We start from the raw sequence: 20,555 nt of genomic DNA on the forward strand, positions 1-20,555 counted from the left end.
GAAACACAGGCAGCCCATAGCCTTATTAATAACAGTTAACGTGTGTATAATTTACCTGACCTGTGTAGATGTTTGAAGCAGTGCACTGCCCAGTGGTGTGCCCTTCTGTCCTTGTTTTAAGAAATACATGTCTTTACACAAGTCTCCTTTTTGTTTGTATTTATTTATAATTTTTCTCCCCAGTGCATTTGGCTGGTATTAGTAGCTAGCAAATAATGTAATTTAATGCATCTATTTATTACTGAAGATGTCCTCTGTGCACTGGGAGGAAAATGTTCTTCCCAAAAATAAAACGATTTGGAAAATACTATTAGGGTATGCACACCACAACCCAATAACCCTTCCCCTCTTTGTGACTGATGTCATACATGTAGCCTGCAGAACAAAGTATAAAACAAATAAATGACACACATGGAAATAATATGTTTTCATTACATTGCAAACATACACAAGCCCAGAGCAACACTTGAAGTGTTGAAAAAATAAAAAAACACACACTGATGCCCACAAACACTTCAATACATAAACTGAAAGGATTTCACAAGGTACTGCATACATAGCCAGAGCACACGGGCAATAAATAAGCTCTCTACGGTATTTGATAGGGCATGTCGTTCAGCAGACCTGTAAAGGTACAGATTCCCTCAATCAGCCTTGAAGGGAAAGTCAGGACCTTGTATCCTCTCTGGTAGTCCTGAAAAATAGGCAAGAAGCAACAATTAGGGAAAACAAGAATTAAAATGAAATACATTAACCCAGCTGCTGTTGACACAAAAACTAATATAAAATGTCCATTGTGTTTAAAAAAAAAAAAAAATCTCCAGGCTTACTGGGTTTACTGCCATACCCCCTCATCACTAACTGAACAGTTGTACCAGATTTATGCTATTCTTTAAAATGCACTATGATTGAACACACGACCCTCCGGTCAAGAGTCCAGAGTCCAGAGACCTAACCTCTACTCCACACTGATCGACAGATATAGTGTGGTCGCCAAACAATCTAGTGGAAATGTCATGCTACTCAAAATCTGAGCACAATCATCGTGTTTATCCGAGTGTTAAAACTTTTTAGAAATATTAGCAATCCAAATTTCTCACATATCTGCACCAATGAGTGGATCTACAACCTCAGCGTGTCTGCAGGCGAGGCACTACAAAATAAATAATTCCAATACAAATCAAACTAAATTAAATGACTGCACGGTGCCACGCCTGACCTAGAACTTTGATGGATAACAAATTTGCCACTATCTTCCCGTTTCTTTATTGTTTTACCATCACAATAAATAAATAAACAAACAAACAAACAAACAAACAAATAAATAAATAAATAAATACATACATACTGTTTCTTTAAAGCTCGTTTGCCAAGTCCGTGTTAAACGTTTGCAAAATATGATTTAAACAAAATAATAACATTGCATATAAAAAATACATTTTTAAATTGGAATTATTCTTGGTGTAAAAAAAAAAAAAAAAAAAAAGCTACTTACCTGTTGTATAGACGCCGAGATCAATCTTATCTTTCAAAAGTCGTGCTGTCACACCATCATACACACAAACAAAAATAAAAACAGCCAAACACACATCTAAAAAAAAACATATATATATAATAAAAACACGTTTCTAATACAGCAACACAGACCCCGTTGCTCCAGCCGCCATCCTGTTGCCCTGAGGGAGAGGGGCGGGTCTACCTGCAGGGGGGGCGGAGTCACGCTCACACCTGAGCGCTCAGAGATTTGCCAGGGAAGCGGACCCTGCAATCGGGATGAATGGGGTAATTATCCCGACCACACGGGAGAGAGGGAAGATGCACATGTGGGTAAGCATATTTTTATTCCCCATATTCATAAAATACACAAATATAATAATAATAAAAAAAAAAAAATTATAGAAAAAAAAGTGCTTTCTAGTGTCAAACAAAAAGCAGCTGGTTATCAACTTATTAAAAAAAAAAAAAAAAAAAAAAACACAACAACACTACAGAAACATGGTCTGTATGAGACTCAATAACACATGCTTGGTATGCAAAGTATAATTAATTTACGTTTTTAAGTTAACTCCACATGTGACAGTCCTCAGTCTTTAAAACAACTGGAATAAAATTTTTAAAAAAGCAGTGCGTTATATAAAAACAAAGCATAGTGCCTTTCCACAGATTATTAATTTTCTTACATCCATTAAATAACCACGTCTGTTAAACCTTTTCCAATAATGCTGTGCGTCTACAATAATAATAATCAAAAATGTATTTATTCATTTTTACATACAAAGTGCTGAACGTTGTTTTAAATGGTTCCTCTGTCTAGCTCTAGGTCAAACCGAGCGTGTGAACGAAAACATTTACTGAAATTGAAAAGTAAGATTTAGGAATGGATATTTTGAACGTGGGAGTGGTTTTAATGCTCCCCATTTAAAGAGTTACTGTTTAAAAAATAAATAACTAAAAACGATGTCTCTAGCTGAAGCTGGCTCGGTCATGGGATCGGAGGACGCTGTGTGGGGGAACTGCAGAGGAAAGGGGGGAAAACAAATAACTAGACAGTCTAAATTGGGGAGAAAATCTGGAATGTAAAATAATTGGGTACTCCAAAAAAAAAAAAAAAAAAAAAAGGGTACACTTGTTCAACAAAAGTAAAAATAATAATATGGTAGTCTGTTTTTCAACAGATAACTATAATACATTAAGAATCAGAATTTAAAAAAACAAAATTAAAAAATTAAAAAATTCTACCACTATACACTGCTATAGATTTGCAATGGAACCCACTCAATGTCACTGGTAATGTTTTAACCTGAATTGCACACACACATGAATAGCTTAAACAACTGGCACAATGCAATTCAATCTGAAACAGCACTGGATTGGGGTAGATTACCCTTAACTCACACACAAAATTCTAGCACATTTCTCATCCTTGACCTTTATTATATTAATATCAAGAGAAAACAAATACGGAAATACCAGAGTCAGGGCGGAGATGTAAGAAGTCGGATGAATAAATCCTTTTTCAAAATACCATTATACACAATCACTATATTCACACAATTATTGTTCTGAGATTCAGCTTTTATTAGGGAGCTCCCCTAAATGCCTTGTTTAGAAAGATACAGGGTATTAATGCTTGTGACGGAGTAGCTGTCTGCCGTGTGGGTGCATGCATTCGCTGCTGAGTGACAGGCAGGAGAGATCGAGACGGAGGTTGAAGTTGATACGCCCCCCGCAGGCGAAGAGGATTTATTTACAGATCAACACACTGCACAGGTCACGTGACACTACCAGCAATGGCAGCGCACAGAGCGCATACAGCACAGTGTACGGAAACACTGGTGGCATCTGCAATCTGTGAGCTCATCTTCTCTGTTCAATAATAAACTAACGTTGCTGAAGAGGTTGATCGTGGCGGATAAGCGGTTAGGGAGGATATGTGACAAGCGGATACGCGACGGATTACTGTCAAACAATATGCACCATTAAAATACAACAACTGCAGCTCTCAGTTGCTCGCACAGCTGTTGTTTTTTGTTTGGGTAAAAAAAAAAAACAACAACAACTCTAGAACCCCCCCCCCCCCCCAAAAAAAACCTAAACTATCCTTAAAACAGGACATCTTTGGCAAATCACATTTTTTAAACCTTTCCCCCCCTCCCCCTTTCAACAGAACTAAACGTCACGTTACTCCATCATTCACCTTCCCTCGTTTACAATTACAAACACCACCATTTATTTGTCCATGTGCAACTTCAGTCCGTACCACGTCCTATGCGCCTCACACCCAAGTCCTAAACTTAACCCCTTAACCTTTAGCGGTCCAACCTTTAACGTCTCAGGCGCGTCAGGTCCAATTTATTTTCACACGCGCAATTTATTTTAGACACGCTGTTTAAAAGTATTTTTTTTCACATTAAAACAGGTTTAAAAGGCACTGCACATCAACAGGACACTCAGTATTGCATCTCCAGTCCCGCCCCACCCCTTGTTCACTGTATTTTTCAAATACCTCTTAATTATTGTATTACTTGTATTGTAACATTTGAAATGTATTTGCTTACGATTGTAAGTCGCCCTGGATAAGGGCGTCTGCTAAGAAATAAATAATAATAATAATAATAATAATAATAATAATAATAATAATAATAATAATAATAATACTACATACCGATCAATCATCTCTTGATCAGCGCTGGATGCAGAAGCAGCTATCTTGTTTGTTTATGTCCGTGTTATCTATGTGGTGCCGGGGCTATCTGTATTCATGAGATACGCCCCCTTTTTTTCTGGCTTCTCTCGGCTCCTATCGGTCTCACTCGGCCATTGAATGGTTTTCTCGACTTTTTCCTGAGAAAAAACGACTGGAGACCTGTTTTTTGTGTCTTTTTGATGATGTCGGACAGGGTCCGACATTGGACTGGAAAGGGAAAATAGCGATGTCGGACCAGGTCCGACATAGGACCACAAAGGGTTAATCTACCCCCTACCCCTAAACCTAACCACGAAAATCTAACCCCAACCCCTAAACCTACATGTAAATCTAACCCCAACCCCTAAATCTAACCCCAACCCTAAACCCTACCCCTAAATCTAACCCCAACCCTAAATCCCACCCCTAAATCTAACCCCAACCCCAAAATCTAACCCCAACACCAACCCTAAATCTAACCCCAACCCCTAAATCTAACCCCAACCCTAAACCCTACCCCTAAATCTAACCCTAATGTCACTATTAAACTGTTACTATGATTTCAACACCGTTTGTTTTGCATCCTCTAGTGTCTACTACATCCAACGCTCACCGTCTGAACTCAAAAGGCAATACGCAGTAATATTTTCAACTATATATCTCAAATAAATTCATAATTTCTGTAGTTTCCTCACTTTATTTTTCTTAAAATGACCTATTAAAGCTTAACCGCAAAAAAAAAATGGTTTGCAGATTTTTCTACTTAAGCGTGTGAGTTAAGTGTGCCGTAACCCTGGATTGTAAACAAATACTTTAAAACAAATCTTGTTTTTCAATGTGCAAAAACCACACTGCAGGTCCCTCTTTCTGGTCAATAACCCCTTATTGTCTTCATATTAGCTTGTGATCTCTTAGTTTATTGACAGAAGATTTATTTTCCATATATTTTTCTTTTTTTTTTTTTCTTTTTATATAGACAATGCTTGAAGTTTTTTCTTGTGTGTATTTACAGTGTTTGGAATCTTGCCGTGCTAAAAAGTTCAGTCCCTGCTATCCGATTGGTCGTCGGATCCAGTGTGGGCGTCGCTCTCCGCCAGGCTGATCTCAGAGCTGCTTTCGCATTCACTGGGCTGGTGGCGAGGGGTGGGGCTGAGAGAGGAAGAGAGAAAAAAAAATAACCAAACTTTTTAATTTGACAGGCCATTTCCATGTAATTGTCCATTTACCCCACCAGTAATCCCCTAGTAACAACATGCACCCCACTGTTAGTTAGCTACCCAGTTATGACATGTCACTGTTGATATTCATATTATTATAATTATTAGTTTGACATTTTTACTATTTCTTGATACTGCAGACTTCTGTTCTGTTGCCGCCCCCGCACCCATACCTGTCAGGTGACTCATAGAAGACAGGGAGGTTGCGCTTGCAATCCTCCTCCGAGGCTCCGCCCTCTTCCTCCTGTGCCCAGCCCTGATTGGACGAGGCGTAGCGGAGGATGGCGGTGGTGACGCTGTAGGGGGCGTGTCCCTGAACGCAGGCCTCGATCTGTTCTGGAGAGAGCTGGGTCTGCAGGAAGAGGTGGAGCTGGCTGTCCGACAGGAACACAGTCCTGTTCACCACTCTGCACAAGCAAGGGAGGCCACACTGTTACCCCGTCTACATAGAACAGTACTGTACTATTAGTAACACTTTCACACATGACATGTTGAAAACAGCTGGGGAAAAAAAATAGTTTGACAGACACACACACACACAGACAGACAGACAGACAGAGACAAACATGCACAGAGAAACACACACACACAGACGCACACACATGCAGACAGACAGATAGACATGCACAGAGCAACACACACACACACACACACACACATGCACAGACAGATAAGACATGCACAGAGAAACACACATACAGACACACATGCACAGACAGATAGACATGCACAGAGAAACACACACACAGACACGCACAGAGAAACACTCACACACAGATGCACAGACAGATAGACATGCACAAAGAAACACACACACAGACGCACACACATGCACAGACACACATAGACATGCACAGAGAAACACACTCACACACACAGACGCACACACAGGCATAACATTATTAAAATCACTGGTCTGCAATTCAAATGAAACATACTTCTCTAGAAACTGCTGGAGCCCCTGCCGTCTCTTCTCTATGAAGTCCTCGTTGCCAACGCTGAAAAAGGGGGTTTTGGGTGGAAGCTCTGGGACTGGCCTAAAAGAGGAGATGGGGGGGGGGGATCATTAGGGCTGATTTACAAAGCCTTTTTACTGCAAGTTGTACACCATTTCAAGTTACAAAATGAGAAAGGAAAAAATAAAATAAAACATAACAACCTGCTCAAACTGCCTTGAACGAAATAGCTGCTGTATGTTTGTTTCTGGTATTGCAGCTTGAAAAAACTGAATGTACTCTTTGGAGAAACAAGGGTTCGATAAGAAGACCCATTATTTTAATGTAAACTATTTAAAAATCAGTAATAAAACATCAGATAATAATAATAATAATAAATAATTATTATTATTATTACTACTACACCTGTAGATTTTATCAATACAATTTAAAGGATACTCTCAATTCGTTATACTGAGTTTCACAGTTAGTTTTGCAACATTTTCCTCCTATTTCCACCTCTTAAATTCAATAATAAAATAGGGATATCATTAAAGACTGTCTAAATGCCCCCCACAATCTGCACATAGCCCAACAAAAACAGGGACTGGAATAAGACTCCTACTGCATAGCAGCTCCATCCATTCCAGGTTTTACTACCAGCTTGATTAGCCACAGCGTGTACGGGTAACAAGATCAGATGTGTCTTATTAAACTCCTAGTAAAACATGAATGGATCACACTGCTATGCACTGGGAGTATTGTTTCCATTTCTGCCCTACACATTGCCAGCTGCCCTCCCCTGTATTGCAGTGAAGGCTCGTCTCAGAAGCTTGCTCACACTAAGCCCGAGTTCTTCTGCAGCTTCTTTTTCAGCCAGACGAACTCGCTGTACCTCCGGCGCACGCACGAGGTCTTTGCAGTGAAAGCCTTGCTGTTTGACTAGAGAGATTCAAACAAAACAAAAATAAACACACACAAATACACAACGGTCCGTTTCTTGCGGCATAACACCGGACAGTGCCTAGTGGTTTAGTATTAGTCAATACATGCACAGTGTCTCTTATTGATAAGAGATGTCGTCACATGCAGCTTCTGCTGAGAGAAGTACAAAGCTGAACTGCTCTGGCTGCTAAAACTGACTCCAGCCAGGCAGCAAAGGGTTAAACCCTTCTAGAAGTTTATCCTAGAAAAGGCATAGCAATGTGTGACAAAGCTATGCTCAAACAGCCGTCGTGCATATTGTCTCGCTCGACCCAGGTCAAAGCGTGGCGACCCACATCCGGTCGTTGGGTCGTACCTGGGTCAACTCAGGTACGTGGTTTCACACGACGCGGGATTGTGACCCGGGTAGGAGTGCCAGTGTGAAAGGGGCTTTAGAGAACCCTCCTTAAAAATATTTAATAAATAAAGGTTATTTAAAAAAAAGGTCTGAAACATTTAGGCATGTTTACTCATTTACAAACAACTGAAGCGTGGGAAAAGATTGTTCATACAGGTCCTACTATACTTACGTGAAGGAATATTTTAAAATCTACATAAGAGTACCAGGACTCCTTATTTTGAATTCTGGGGTCTTGCACTCTGACTGCAATAAATTCCTCCTGGGAAAAGACAACAGCAAAAATACATTATAAAATTTAACAAATGACTGATACAAACTCAATGGGGGTGTGGCGGCATGGCTTGCTGGTGACATCAGACCGGGCAGCAAGGCTGGTTGAGACGTAAATGCGCTCTTATTTATTAAATAGTAATAAAACAAACAAACAAACAAAAACAAAAAGCCAAGACAAAATAAGAAAAGACTGACAGAACAAAACAAGCATCGCGCCCGTGTAATGCCGGCACGTTTACAGCAATTGTTTTTAGGGATCTAAATCTTACGGTCTCTCCGTCTCCTTCCTCCAAAACTCTCTCCAACGCTCAGCTCTCTGTGAGCGGCCGCTGTGCTTTTAAACACGTGGCCATCTCTGAATTACTAATCACTTAAATCAATTCGGAGAGGGACACAGTCTGCATGCTTCAGCACTTGTAGATCCCCTCCTGCCTTGCCCTGGACTTGCCTGACCTCAGCACCCTGTTACTGGACCCTCAGCTAAAGCACTATCCTTGCACTGCTAATATGTCATTGTAAATATAACTTCTTGTAATCCTAACTTGTTGCATATTGTATTCTATTAGTATTATTTGCACTTGCTGTAAACTACACTGTGTTTAAACATGAAGCTTGCATTGTAACCCTGTGCTGCCCTGGAACACCTGTGTGAGTCGCCTTGGATAAAGGCGTCTGCCAAATAAATACATAGTAAAATAAATAATATTCAAAAGTCTTAGCCAGTGAGATCAGAGGTAGACCAATTGCAGTCTGCGCACTGATGAATAATAAATCACAAATCAGGATCAATCACACTAATCTTTACAGGGATGGAAATAAGACACCCACTGCATTGCAGTGCGATTGGTTTTACTATGAGTTTAATAATCAGACACACCTGAGCTTGTTAGCTAGACACACTGGGGCTGATCAAGCTGGTAGAAAAACCTGGAATGGGTGACACTGCTACGCAACAGGAGTCTTATTTCCAGCCCTGTATACTTCTGCTAACATTAAGTCAGTCCCACTGCGTCATTATTAAAGCTTGAGGAATTTAAACTAAATAGTATTTAGGCTGTCCAAGACGTTTACCTGCTGTATTGCAAGGTGACTATTGCAATTTGAAATTTAAATACAAAAGCTACATTTAAAGTTCAATAACAGAGAGTTTAGAGGGAAATGTGTTTTTTTTTATTATTATTATTTTTTACCTCCTGCTCCTGTTCCTGATTTGTAATCATTCTGCTGCAGTCCTGATAGCGTGGGAGACACAGCGACATTGTCTGCAAAACACAAACAGACTGACTGCACGCTCGCTGAAGAACTGCATCACTAAACAGGAGTGTGTAGGAATGTTCCTCATGCATTATCGTAAATTCCCCATCATAGAAATCATTAAACAAAAAAAAAAAAATTAAAAAATCACCCTCTGGTCAACACAGCACAATGACTTTATTTTTTTTCTTAAGAGACAGGGAAAATTATTTGCACAGCCATTTCCTTGCTACCTTCAGCCCCAAAAACCATGACGTGACACACGGTTCCCTCTGGTGTCATCCATGCCCTGTCATTCTAAACACACCCAAAAATAAATAAATCAATAAATAACCCCCCCCCCCCTCCACCCCCCACACACACAAACAACTAAATGTCAGAAAGATTCCAGGAGAAAAACTAACCTTTACTGCATTTCCCCTGTTGACTTATTTATATAGATTTATTTTTTTTTTAATATGGCTGATGGAATGTTCAATTCTATTCCAGTCCAAAGTGGTACTTTAAATTTAATGTTTTAATTTAACTAATAAATTACCATTTATTATTATTATTATTATTATTATTATTATTATTATTATTATTATTATTATTATTAAGGTCTCAAATGATGTCACACAAATATTATTATTGTTAATATTTATTTCTTAGCAGACGCCCTTATCCAGGGCGACTTACAATTGTTACAAGATATCACATTATTTTTTACATACAATCACATTATTTATTTTACACATTTTTACATACAATTACCCATTTATACAGTTGGGTTTTTACTGGAGCAATCTAGGTAAAGTACCTTGCTCAAGGGTACAGCAGCAGTGTCCCCCCACCTGGGATTGAACCCACGACCCTCCGGTCAAGAGTCCAGAGCCCTACTGGCTGCAGTGTTTTGGGGGTTTCCTATTAACCCCCAGAAGAGTGCTGCAGGTAGTTTAACACCACCAGGGCTGAAGAGAGAGAGATAGATACTCTTTGTTTTCGGATTAACATTTTTAAGTTTTGAGAAACTTGAAACGGGTGGTTATATTAAGAATGTGTGTTGTGTAGCTAGTGGCAGCGGCGAAATCAGAATAAAACATTTAATTAACGCGTTTCGATAGCTTTTGTTCAGCTGCATTGTCACTTCCCTTTAAAATATGTGTTTTGTGCCCCTTATCAAATTTGAATATGCTGTGCACATCGACCGCTGACGAGGAAACCAGTCTGTTTTGAAACACAAAACGAGGATTATACAATTAAAAAAAAAAAATTGTAAAAAAAAAATAAAAAAACAGCAACAAAACAAAAAATAAACATGGCTTTTCCACACCATGACGAGTGAAATAATAAAATTAAAATATATATATATATATATATATATATTGTAAACTTACCACACGCACATTATGGTGATCCTTCAGAAACCGTTGCGTCTCTCTCTCTCTCTCTCTCCTTTTTTATCAAGAAGTCGTATACTCTAGATTGATGTCTTTAAATTGCTTTTAGTTATTACACAATACTTTCTTAAAAAGCACACTGACGCCAAGCGTAACAGCATTTATTATGTGTTGTTTTCAATGGTCCTTAACAAAAAAAAAAGGAGGTACGCCATCACGGCGCTGGTGGGGGAAAGTCGGAATTCGCAAAGCATGCTGGAATTTGTAGTCGAAAATATCTCCCTGTAGATGCCGAACAAAAATGTGGACTACAAAACCCATGGTCACCACCGCATCCGGGGAGGATTCCGGAAATTGTAGTCCATTTGTTGAGAAAAAAAGACCACAATTCCCAGCGTGCTTTGCCTGTCAACCCGCCCAGGCGCTTGCGCAGTGCGCGGGTTTCGGTGGCGGTGTGGACGACACACAGTCTTGTGCCTTTTGTTTCGCGGAGAGAGATAAAATATATCTATATATATCAAATTTAAATCGGCAAGACACCAAAGAGCTATATTAAAAAGAGTGAGTAAAACGTAAACAAATTAAGCGGTGAAGCCCGTTTCTGTGTACGTTGCTGGGAGCGCGACGCGCGTTTGGAGGTATGTGTGCTTTTTCACCGTGGAGAAAATCGTGTTCCAAAAATCAGGTGTGCAGAATTGCCATACAAAGAGCATGACCGCCAGTCCCGATTTAAAATGCATATTTTAGAGTCTTATATGTTTCAGATGCATATTGGGAGGGTGCATTATGAAGTTTTCATGTCTGTTATATTATTAAATGTGGCGTGTTTTGTTTGTGGGTACAGCGGAAACAACATGGATCCTAGAAGGGAAAATTTACAACCGTACCCCGTTAGAAATGCATAGGTATTATATATATATATATATATATATACAATATATACTACAGATTACAGCAGCGGTATACCCCAGATATTCTTAATATTATTATTATTATTATTATTTTTTTTAAGTAAAGCCGTGTTGGGCAGGTCTAGGGTCTTTTAAGATAGAGGGGAATGTAAATTGGGTCTCTTGTGGCTGTCAATGTTGATCTCTCCACGTTGCTAGCATCATTCACGCGCATTTATAGATTCAATCATGTAAAACGCGAATGAATTATTATTATTTACAACAATCACGTGAACTCATGCATTTCATTTCTTTATAACGGCTTGTTTTGTTTTACCATTCTGCATTGTTGTTTTTTTTTTTTTTTTTTTTTTTTAAAGTCAATATCGCAATGCATTTGTCGTGGCCTGTTACTAGCATGGGACTAGAACTAGCAGGATCTCTCAAGCTTTTTTTTCTCAACGCTATTGTGTGTTTTTAGCTTTTATTTATTTTTATAATAATAATAATAATAATAATCTAAAAGCAGTATTTTTTTTAGATGTTTTTAAACAATCGATTTATTTTTTATTTGTTGTGGCTTATGATAATTCTTTTTGTATCGCAGTGTGTTTGTGACCCTAGCAGGTCACACGCTTCCGTTTTGAAACCGCTATGCAATAGGAGTCTTATTTCCAAACGTTGCTGTTTAGTGTCAAACATTATGTGCTGCATGTACCATTTAAAAGAATGTATGTTATAATATTACTGTATAAACACACACAACGGGCACAAAAAATAGGGCATGTTTGAGATCAGGTCTAAAACGTTTTGGATCATTGGCTGATTTAAAAAAAAACAAAATGTTTGTGTCAAACTGCTGCTTCTGCAGTAGCTAGACTTTGCATACTGTACTGTAATATCTTGCGAACAGAGGCGATGATGAGGTGTACATTTAGGACTGCATTACTTTGTACAGTAAGTGACCTCTCGCTATGTCCCTGTGTACGCTCTACTAGATAACCTCAGTGCTGGCAGTGCATGCATGTTGTGTAGCGAAGTTTAAACGGTTATGCTGAATCCAGACCGTTTAACGAATGGCTTCAGCTCCTAAACTTGTTAACACCCCTACTTTCCACTCTGTCTAGCGCAAGAAACCAGGCAGGCTGTTCTAGAGACTTTCCACAAGCGAGTATGAGTGAGCCTTCAGCTACCACTGCCACTAGCGAGGCAGCCACTGCTAAAGGTCACCAAAGACACGTTTCTTTTATGCAAATGTGAACTGCTGTTTTGTTTTTTCTGAATTTGGTTGGGGTATGGGGGAGGTTTTGGGGGTGTGGTTTATTATAAACATAAGACAATAAAATGTGAGCGCTGACATTCATTTGCACTCCTGTGTTTTTTTTTTGTTTGTTTTTTTTACAAAAAAAAAAGGCACGCAAATATTAATGCGTTAAAATAACTAACATTACAACTAACTTGGATGATGAATACAACCTATTATGCTGTAGAACATTATTATTTAGTTAAAAGCAATATCATGAAACTACTGTGTTATTCTTTGTTTTCTGTGTTTTTAAAATGTTTCTGGGGAAAAGAAAACGCAGCTGGGTATTGATTTTAGCTTTTGTGACATGTTTGTATTTAATTAATATTTTTTCCAGTATTTTAAGGGTGGGGGGGAAATCTTAATTTCCGGTCAATAAAAAAATGACAAGGCCCTCCATAAAGCCTGTGTGAAGGGTGTGGTTCTGGACAGGGCGTTTCTGACGTTTTGTTTTAACCCCTGCAGCGCCATCACCGCAGACCGACTCCAAGCTGGCGGGGTCTCTAGGAAAGAAGCAGAGCAAGAAGAAGATGGAGCAGGTGCTGGAGGAGGAAGAGGAGGAGTACGTGGTGGAGAAGGTGCTGGACCGCCGGGTGGCCAAGGGCAAGGTGGAATATCTCCTCAAGTGGAAAGGGTTCTCCGAGTAAGCAGCTTCATTAAATAAATGCTACATGTGTGCAATGTATGCCTGTGCTGGAAGGGTGTGAAGAAACAGCTGCTTGGGTTTGTGTGGACTGCTGATCTCCGGCGTCTAAGAAAAGCAGCGATCATCACAAACCCAAGCCGCTGTTTCTTCACTGGACAGTAACGTCAGCCCCGATCGACACCAACGACCCTCTCCGGAGAGCTGGACCCAAGTAACGGAATAGTCCGCTCATGCAGCACTATCAATCCCTCCACTTCACTACTGTTAACTATTTCACTCGCCTCCTGAAACGGTTTTGCTTTCCCCAGCCCTGCCTGAGCCGAGCGATTTTATTTTATTTTATTTATTTATTTATTTATTTTGTTTTTGTTGTTGTTGTTTTCTTCAGCGAGGACAACACATGGGAGCCAGAGGAGAACCTGGACTGCCCGGATCTGATCGCGGAGTTCCTGCAGTCCCAGAAGACAGCGACAGAGGCCGACAAGACGGAGACGGGGGGCAAGAGGAAAGCGGAGTCTGACACGGAGACCGTCGGAGAGGAGAGCAAACCAAAGAAAAAGAAAGAGGAGGTGGGGGCGCCTGCTGCTGCACAGCTTGCTTGCAGGTGTAACCGGCGGCGTTGCGGTGTGATGCCCAGCCCTTGCGGATTCTGACCCGTCCCCCCCCCGGTCGGTGAGCTGAGGTTCAAAGCTCCGGAACCACGTGTGGTTAAGATGCTCGCTTGCGGGGGGGGGGGTCGCTGGGTTGCGCCCAGCCTCCGCCTGGTTATACATGCGTACCGGATGAATCCGTGTGTCTCTGCGCACACTCCCTGTGACTATTAAACACTCAACATTGAGAAATGAATACGTGCTAAAATAAAACTTAGTAAGTTCAATGACCAAATGCTCTCAAGTAAACCTGCCCAACCATTCATATTCAGTTCAGGGATGGAAATAAGACTTCCACTGCATAGCAGTTTGATCCACTCCTGGTTTTTACTAGGTGTTCAAATCAAACACACTTGAGTTGGTTTGCCTAATCAAGCCCATAGTAAAACCTGGATTGGGTGAAACTGCTATGCAACAGGAGTCTTATTTCCATCCCTGCAATTTTGACACGGTTTTATTTATTTTGATGTCGCTTGGCTAAGTGATTTAGCAGGCCCCCTTTAGTGACTGTCTGTCTGTCTGTCTGTCTGTCTTGCTGTTCCAGGCCGAAAAACCCAGAGGGTTTGCCAGGAATTTGGAACCCGAAAGAATAATTGGAGCAACAGATTCCAGCGGGGAGCTCATGTTTCTGATGAAGTGGTGAGTGTGCCAGGACTCGCAGTGGATAATCATTTTCAACACTTTATTTTTTATTTCATTATTATTATTTTTTTTTTAATCCAGCTCGGTCCCTGTGTTCGCCTGCACTATTGGTGGGGGGGTGGGGGGGGTGGGGAGGGAGGCAGGGATTTTTTTTTTTTTTTGTGTCTAAATTAGAAATAAATAGTTTGTTTGGTTGTCAGAGATGGCAATAAGACTCCCGCTGCATAGCAGTTTGATCCATTCCTGGTTTTACTACTCGTTTAATCTGCCGCACTGTGGCCAATCAAGCTTGTATTCAAACCTGGAATGGGTGAAATGCAGGTGCAATGGGAGTCTGATTATCATCCTTGCCTACAAAAAGGTTCTCTGAATCGTGTGTGTGTGTGTGTGTGTTATTTATTTACTGTAAAACATGAAATGTTTACTGGCAAGAAAAACTAATTTTGCTTTTATTAAAAATCTGTAAGATTTAGCACACCAAACTGTGTGTTGATTACACTGGTAAACATTTGTTGCTTTTAAAACATTTCCCTCGTGAGACATCCGCACAGTGCAGTTGCCGCTGGTAGTTCCCGTTTTGCAGTATTTTAAAACCAATAATACAACCTGCAGGAAAAACTCAGATGAGGCTGACCTGGTCCCCGCCAAGGAGGCCAATCTGAAGTGTCCACAGGTGGTCATCTCGTTCTACGAGGAACGGCTCACGTGGCACTCCTACGCATCGGAGGAAGAGGAGAAGAAAGAGGACAAGAACTAACCAGAGGGGCGCCGAATTCCTCCTTTACTGCTTTCGACAGCAGGGCTGGCAATAAGACTCTCGATTGCGTAGCAGTTTCACCTCTGCCCAGGTTTTACTACGAGCTTGATTAGACACCCCCCCAACACCAACACCACCACCACCACCATCGTCATGTATAGGTAACAAGCTCAGGTGTGCTGTCTTAATAAAATAAAACGAGGAAAGGATCAAACTGCTATGCAATCGGGAGTATTATTTCCAGCCTTGAGATGGACAGTGGTGTGTTTATTTTTTATTTTTTTATTTTTAAACACAGAGAAGGTTGTTCATTTGTACAAAATGCATAGTGAACAGTTTGAAAATCAAAAAACAATTGCAGTATCCCTTTTATGTTAAACTGATCGGCGTGGCGGGGTTAGGAGGGGTCTACGCCCAAGTTTAAAGGTGCAGGTTTGAATGATTTGGATGTTAAGTTTTTTTTTTTTTTTAAAATAAACGAAACATTAAAATTACGAACTTAAAAACCCCAAGCAATTGAAATATAATAGGTCTGGGATTCTGTTAGTCAAAGCAGACAGAAACTTTTTTTCTATGTACGATATCAAAGTGTGTGTTTGCAAAGTGAAACAGGTTTAAACCTTTTAAGATACTGGCAATTCTGTTCTGTATGTGTATATATATATATATTTTTAAATGCATTTATTTTCGGTTATCATGCAAGGTGGCGAGTATTAAATGAATGGACCTCTTAAAGTAAGAGGAAAACCAATCATTGTGATTAGAAATGGTACCCTTGTAATCTATACTACCATACACCAAGGAAGGGGTCAATATGTTTTTTAATTCCAATTCCTTTTAAAAAAATAAATCAATTCCTGTTCCCTTTCCAATCCATTTGAAATCTTTTTTTTTTTTTTTTTTACCACACAGGATTTATTGAGCAAAAACGCATGCACATTACACGCGTGTGTTTGACAAGTTGTACCGGTTTGATCCATCAAGCCTTTCTCGTAAAAAGGAACTGGATTGGATTAAAAAGGGATCTGGGACCCGTCTTGCTTCGTCTCAATGCTTTTCGTGCCAGGTGTTATCGCTGGCTGTAACTCAGTATTAACATGGAAGGGATACTGTGGATTTTTCAACTCCTTTTTAAAATCTGCCCAATTCATATTACTGCGACAGAATTGCAATTTTGCAGATTATTGAGATCATTGTTTAACTGAAGCCAATTGAATTGACTAACAGACAGTGACTTCAATTGAAGTAATTTGTCGCCACTGTGAGATACCTATTTAAACAGAATCCTGCCAATTTGCAGTTCTGATCAATATTTTGGAATTGATGAGGAATGGGAAATGGAATTTAAGGATAATACCTACTCTTTTTTTTTTTTTTTTTCCATACTTTCATTAAGTCAAAGACCGGAAAGACTACTTGAGTGGGGAAAACTTTGTATGTTTTTATTGAACAGATTTAAAATACAATTAACTTTAAAAAAAAAAAAAAAAAAAAAAAAAAAAAAGATTTTGACTTTTGTCCAAAAAAAAAACAAAAAACATTGCTTTAAGTATAGTGTCATGTTTTTGTTTTATAAAATGAAATACTTTCCCTATGTAGTGGTACAGTAGTATGCTTTTATTTTCTGTATCAACTTTACTGTTTATGAAAACTATGCATTTTAAAAATAAAAACATTGGCAAATAACTCATTGACCGCACTATACAGTATGCTGGCTTGCGCCTAGTCTCCCGCTGTATAAAATTATTCTTTAATACTTACTCCTGCAACCCCAGGTAATGCTAAACGAAACTACAGTAACATTCTTGTAACCCTATAATCATGTGGCAGAGGTTTGTCTATATCTGAATTACCCTAAAAGGGGCTAACTATCTACTGCTTTTTCAACAGTTGTGAGATTGTACAAACCAACTTAAGCTCCTAAGATTTTCTAAAAACTTTTAACAGATTAGACTCTTTGGGCTGCAAAATATGCAAAGGGTGACGCTGGCAAAAGCCACAGCATACTGTATGTACGGAGAATGCCGTAAAAGGTGATCGCTTTACATTTGAAACGCATTTCTGTAGTTGCAAACTGAACCATAGTTGTTTTTGTCCAGGTGTTGCATGATGTATTATTAGCAACATTTAAAAAAAATAAGAAAAATGTAAGGCAAGAAAGAAGAAATTGCTAAAAATCCTCAATCGTGTACACAAGCTTCATACTTTCATTGTTGCTCATATGTGCATGTACTTTGTTAAATGTTTTAGTAAATAGTGAATTTATAAAAAAAAAAATACTTGTCTGTTCTTTGGAAAAAAAAAACACTTTTCTTTAAATATACACATTTGGGTCTAACGGTACCTTTTTCTGCAGTGACAGTTTTTTTGTTTCTGAATAACACTTTCAAATTGTAGCTTTTTTTTTTTTTCCTTAATATTTTATCCCAGGGATGGCGATAAAGATTCCTATTGCATAACCGTTCCATCCAGCCCACGTTTTAATACAAACTTGATTCGTGTGTGAGGAACAAGCTCAGATGCGTCTTATTATTAAACTCCTTGTAAAACCAGGAATGGGTGAAATAGTTGAAATATATTCGAAAACTATGGACAAAACACACAAAATGTTCATAGCAAAATTCTCTTTTGGTACCTGGGCATCATCACTTCACAGAAACGTCATTCGGGCTCGCTGGATTTCACCTGCAGTACCCCGACCCGCCACACGGATAATTCTGGAAAGTTCTGCCGACACACAGCTGATTAAAATGCGGGTTTGCAAGCATTTGTACGATAGTGTGTGTGAGAGATTATATATAAAATCACACTTTTTTTGGTCATACAGCTGTATAGTTTTTTTGTAATTAATAATATCACTTAGTTACAGGGAGGTCGCTTTTGGTCCGCCTTGCAACATTACTCAATCACATTTTAAACTAAATGATTTATTACAGCCGAGTGTAATTACCTCAGATACTGCAGCACACATGCTGAGCAGCGACAGGTACCACACTGTGGAGTAACTTGCACCCAGGACCCCGACTTGCACTTTCTCTGTGTGCATGTACGGCTTTATATTTAGTTTTTAAACAGGAAACGAACAAACTTATCTTACTCTGGGAGTAGGCCTTACCGCACTACGCACGCCGCGGGCTGAATTTGTAAACGTACCGCCGTTCAGCATCACAGCTCCCGCCACCCGGGTGGGTGTTTTTCTCTTCGGTCTTCCGTGTCAGTTGACCGTTTTGCGATATATTTGCGGGTTCACTTTCTGCTCCAAAACAACCGGTTACCGGTGAAATACAAATAATAATATAAATGAAAATGGAGAAAAACAACTCTCTCGACCCGGCGTCAGTTTCACCCATCAGACACTAAAAACAGCGACACCTGATCTAATTACACCGTGTAACAATTATTATTTTTTTTTTTTTTTTTTTTTTTGTTCCTGGGTAGTAAGTGTTATTTCCTAATTGCTTATGCCTCAAAAGTATAGAAAATGGCTATTATTCCCCACAAACTTTGCTTTTGTGACCAGGACAGTGATATTTTGAAATTTACCTATTTTCCAGGACATTCCAGATAGATTCAGTGCTGAGTAAACTTGGAGTAACTTCTAGAACTTTCTAGTAATATAAATAGTAGTATAAATACAGGGGCCTTAAGCCCACCAGTTCAGTTTAGTTCCAGCTGCCTAAGTGGATACATATCTGCATTTTTCTGAGATGGCATCAAGGTCATAGGAGACTTCAAAATGCTGGCATTCCTGATGGGTCTCTAAGGCGGTTTTACTAAGTTTCCCTGCTATCTTTGCCTTTGGGACAGCAGGGGCACCAAGGTGCACTACCACAGGCGGGACTGGCCACAGCGGACCGAGTTCTCTGTGGGGAGGAACAACGTCAAGTGGGAGCCACTGGTGGACCCCCGGAAGGTGCTGATGCCACCACTGCACATCAAATTGGGCCTTATGAAACAATTTGTCAGAGCTCTAGATAAGGAGTCGGCAGCCTTCAAGTACCTTCAAGACTTCTTCCCTAAGCTGTCTGAGGCAAAGGTCAAAGCCGATGTCTTCATCGGACCATAGATAAAGATGATCCTGGAGCGCAATGAATTCCCCAAGAAGCTCACTAGTAAGGAGAAAGCGGCTTGGAACAGCTTTGTCGCAGTGGTTCGGGGCATCCTGGGCAATCACAAGGGCGAAAACTATGTGGAGCTGGTTGAGAATCTGGTGAAGAACTACGGCACAATGGGCTGTAGGATGTCCCTCAAAGACTTTGAACGCTGCTACCAAGGACAGTATAACGAGAACATGATGGGAGACTACATTTGGGGGCTGATTCGTGAAAGTGATTTACAGTATAATCGTAAATCTCGAAAAACTACTCACTTCTAAATCTTTTGTAGTCATTTTTGTATTACTTTAGTATAAATACATGTTAATTTGGATTCATATGTTGTTTTTTTCTGACTTTATGTGAACGAAAAGACACAAATTCGCCCGTTTTCTCATTGGAAATAGGTAAATTTCAAAATATCACTGTCCTGGTCACAAAAGCAAAGTTTGTGGGGAATAATAGCCATTTTCTATACTTTTGAGGCATAAGCAATTAGGAAATAACACTTACTACCCAGGAACAAAAATTGTGTTACATAGTGTTATTATACTGCGATATATAATTCGGGAGAGTCGTGGAAGGTAGTCTGTCTGACTGCTTTTATTTGGCTAAATTAACATAGTCATTCATTTCTATTAATCGAAAGTAACAAACCATATGATAAAATTCACCGTACAGATAGTATAAACCTGCGATGGTTTATTTAAACAAAATTATCACCACACAGGAGTGGGATTGCAGTGGTTAATTATATATTTAGATAGATAGATATACACTCATTTTTTTATATTATATATTTATATATATATTATTTGTTTATTTAGCAGACGCCTTTATCCAAGGCGACTTACAGAGACTAGGGTGTGTGAACTATGCAGCAGCTGCAGAGTCACTTACAACTACGTCTCACCCGAAAGACGGAGCACAAGGAGGTGAAGTGACTTGCTCAGGGTCACACAATGAGTCAGTGGCTGAGGT

General features: G+C 39.6%; 2 protein-coding genes and 1 long non-coding RNA gene across 8 annotated transcripts in view; 2 read left to right on the forward strand and 1 right to left on the reverse strand.

The window, feature by feature from the left end:
- LOC117433271 (uncharacterized) overlaps positions 1-269 on the forward strand; it is a 2,607-nt gene extending 2,338 nt beyond the window's left edge. Inside the window, exon 3 of the long non-coding RNA XR_004548910.2 lies at positions 1-269. This exon is cut by the window's left edge and continues 99 nt beyond it. This is a non-coding gene — a long non-coding RNA (uncharacterized LOC117433271).
- A 139-nt stretch (positions 270-408) lies between these two features.
- Positions 409-10,844, reverse strand: LOC117433401 (sorting nexin-11-like). 3 transcript variants are annotated; one of them, XM_034055622.3, is made up of 8 exons: positions 10,587-10,843; positions 9,147-9,218; positions 7,853-7,942; positions 7,180-7,280; positions 6,342-6,440; positions 5,577-5,810; positions 5,197-5,335; positions 409-694 (listed from the first exon to the last, which is right to left on the reverse strand). In XM_034055622.3, the coding sequence occupies exons 2-7, from the start codon at positions 9,213-9,215 to the stop codon at positions 5,227-5,229; spliced, it is 702 nt and encodes a 233-aa protein (XP_033911513.3). In that variant the 5' UTR covers positions 9,216-9,218; positions 10,587-10,843; the 3' UTR covers positions 409-694; positions 5,197-5,226. The 3 variants fall into 3 exon arrangements, with proteins under 3 accessions (XP_033911513.3, XP_033911514.3, XP_058862519.1); XM_034055623.3 differs by lacking the exon at positions 409-694 and having other exon boundaries at positions 5,132-5,335; positions 10,596-10,844; XM_059006536.1 differs by lacking the exon at positions 409-694 and having other exon boundaries at positions 5,132-5,335.
- A 138-nt stretch (positions 10,845-10,982) lies between these two features.
- LOC117433402 (chromobox protein homolog 1) lies at positions 10,983-17,757 on the forward strand. 4 transcript variants are annotated; one of them, XM_059006538.1, is made up of 6 exons: positions 10,983-11,274; positions 12,607-12,704; positions 13,251-13,428; positions 13,820-14,000; positions 14,626-14,720; positions 15,336-17,757. In XM_059006538.1, the coding sequence occupies exons 2-6, from the start codon at positions 12,653-12,655 to the stop codon at positions 15,478-15,480; spliced, it is 651 nt and encodes a 216-aa protein (XP_058862521.1). In that variant the 5' UTR covers positions 10,983-11,274; positions 12,607-12,652; the 3' UTR covers positions 15,481-17,757. The 4 variants fall into 4 exon arrangements, with proteins under 4 accessions (XP_058862521.1, XP_033911517.1, XP_058862522.1 ...); XM_034055626.3 differs by having other exon boundaries at positions 10,983-11,227; XM_059006539.1 differs by having other exon boundaries at positions 10,983-11,150.
- The last annotated feature ends 2,798 nt before the right edge of the window (positions 17,758-20,555 follow it).

This window comes from Acipenser ruthenus, chromosome 33 (assembly GCF_902713425.1).
Source record: "Acipenser ruthenus chromosome 33, fAciRut3.2 maternal haplotype, whole genome shotgun sequence".
Classification (NCBI taxonomy): Eukaryota; Metazoa; Chordata; class Actinopteri; order Acipenseriformes; family Acipenseridae; genus Acipenser; species Acipenser ruthenus.

Coding starts and splice junctions, on each gene's coding strand:
- LOC117433401 (XM_034055622.3), bottom strand. CDS start 9,215: ATGTCGCTGTGTCTCCCACGCTATCAGGACTGCAGCAGAATGATTACA. Junction 7,943..9,146: donor ATCAGGAACAGGAGCAGGAG/GTAAAAAATAAT, acceptor GTCTTTTCCCAG/GAGGAATTTATTGCAGTCAG. Junction 5,811..6,341: donor CTCCAGCAGTTTCTAGAGAA/GTATGTTTCATT, acceptor TTGCTTGTGCAG/AGTGGTGAACAGGACTGTGT.
- LOC117433402 (XM_059006538.1), top strand. CDS start 12,653: ATGAGTGAGCCTTCAGCTACCACTGCCACTAGCGAGGCAGCCACTGCT. Junction 12,705..13,250: donor CGAGGCAGCCACTGCTAAAG/GTCACCAAAGAC, acceptor TAACCCCTGCAG/CGCCATCACCGCAGACCGAC. Junction 13,429..13,819: donor AAGTGGAAAGGGTTCTCCGA/GTAAGCAGCTTC, acceptor TGTTTTCTTCAG/CGAGGACAACACATGGGAGC.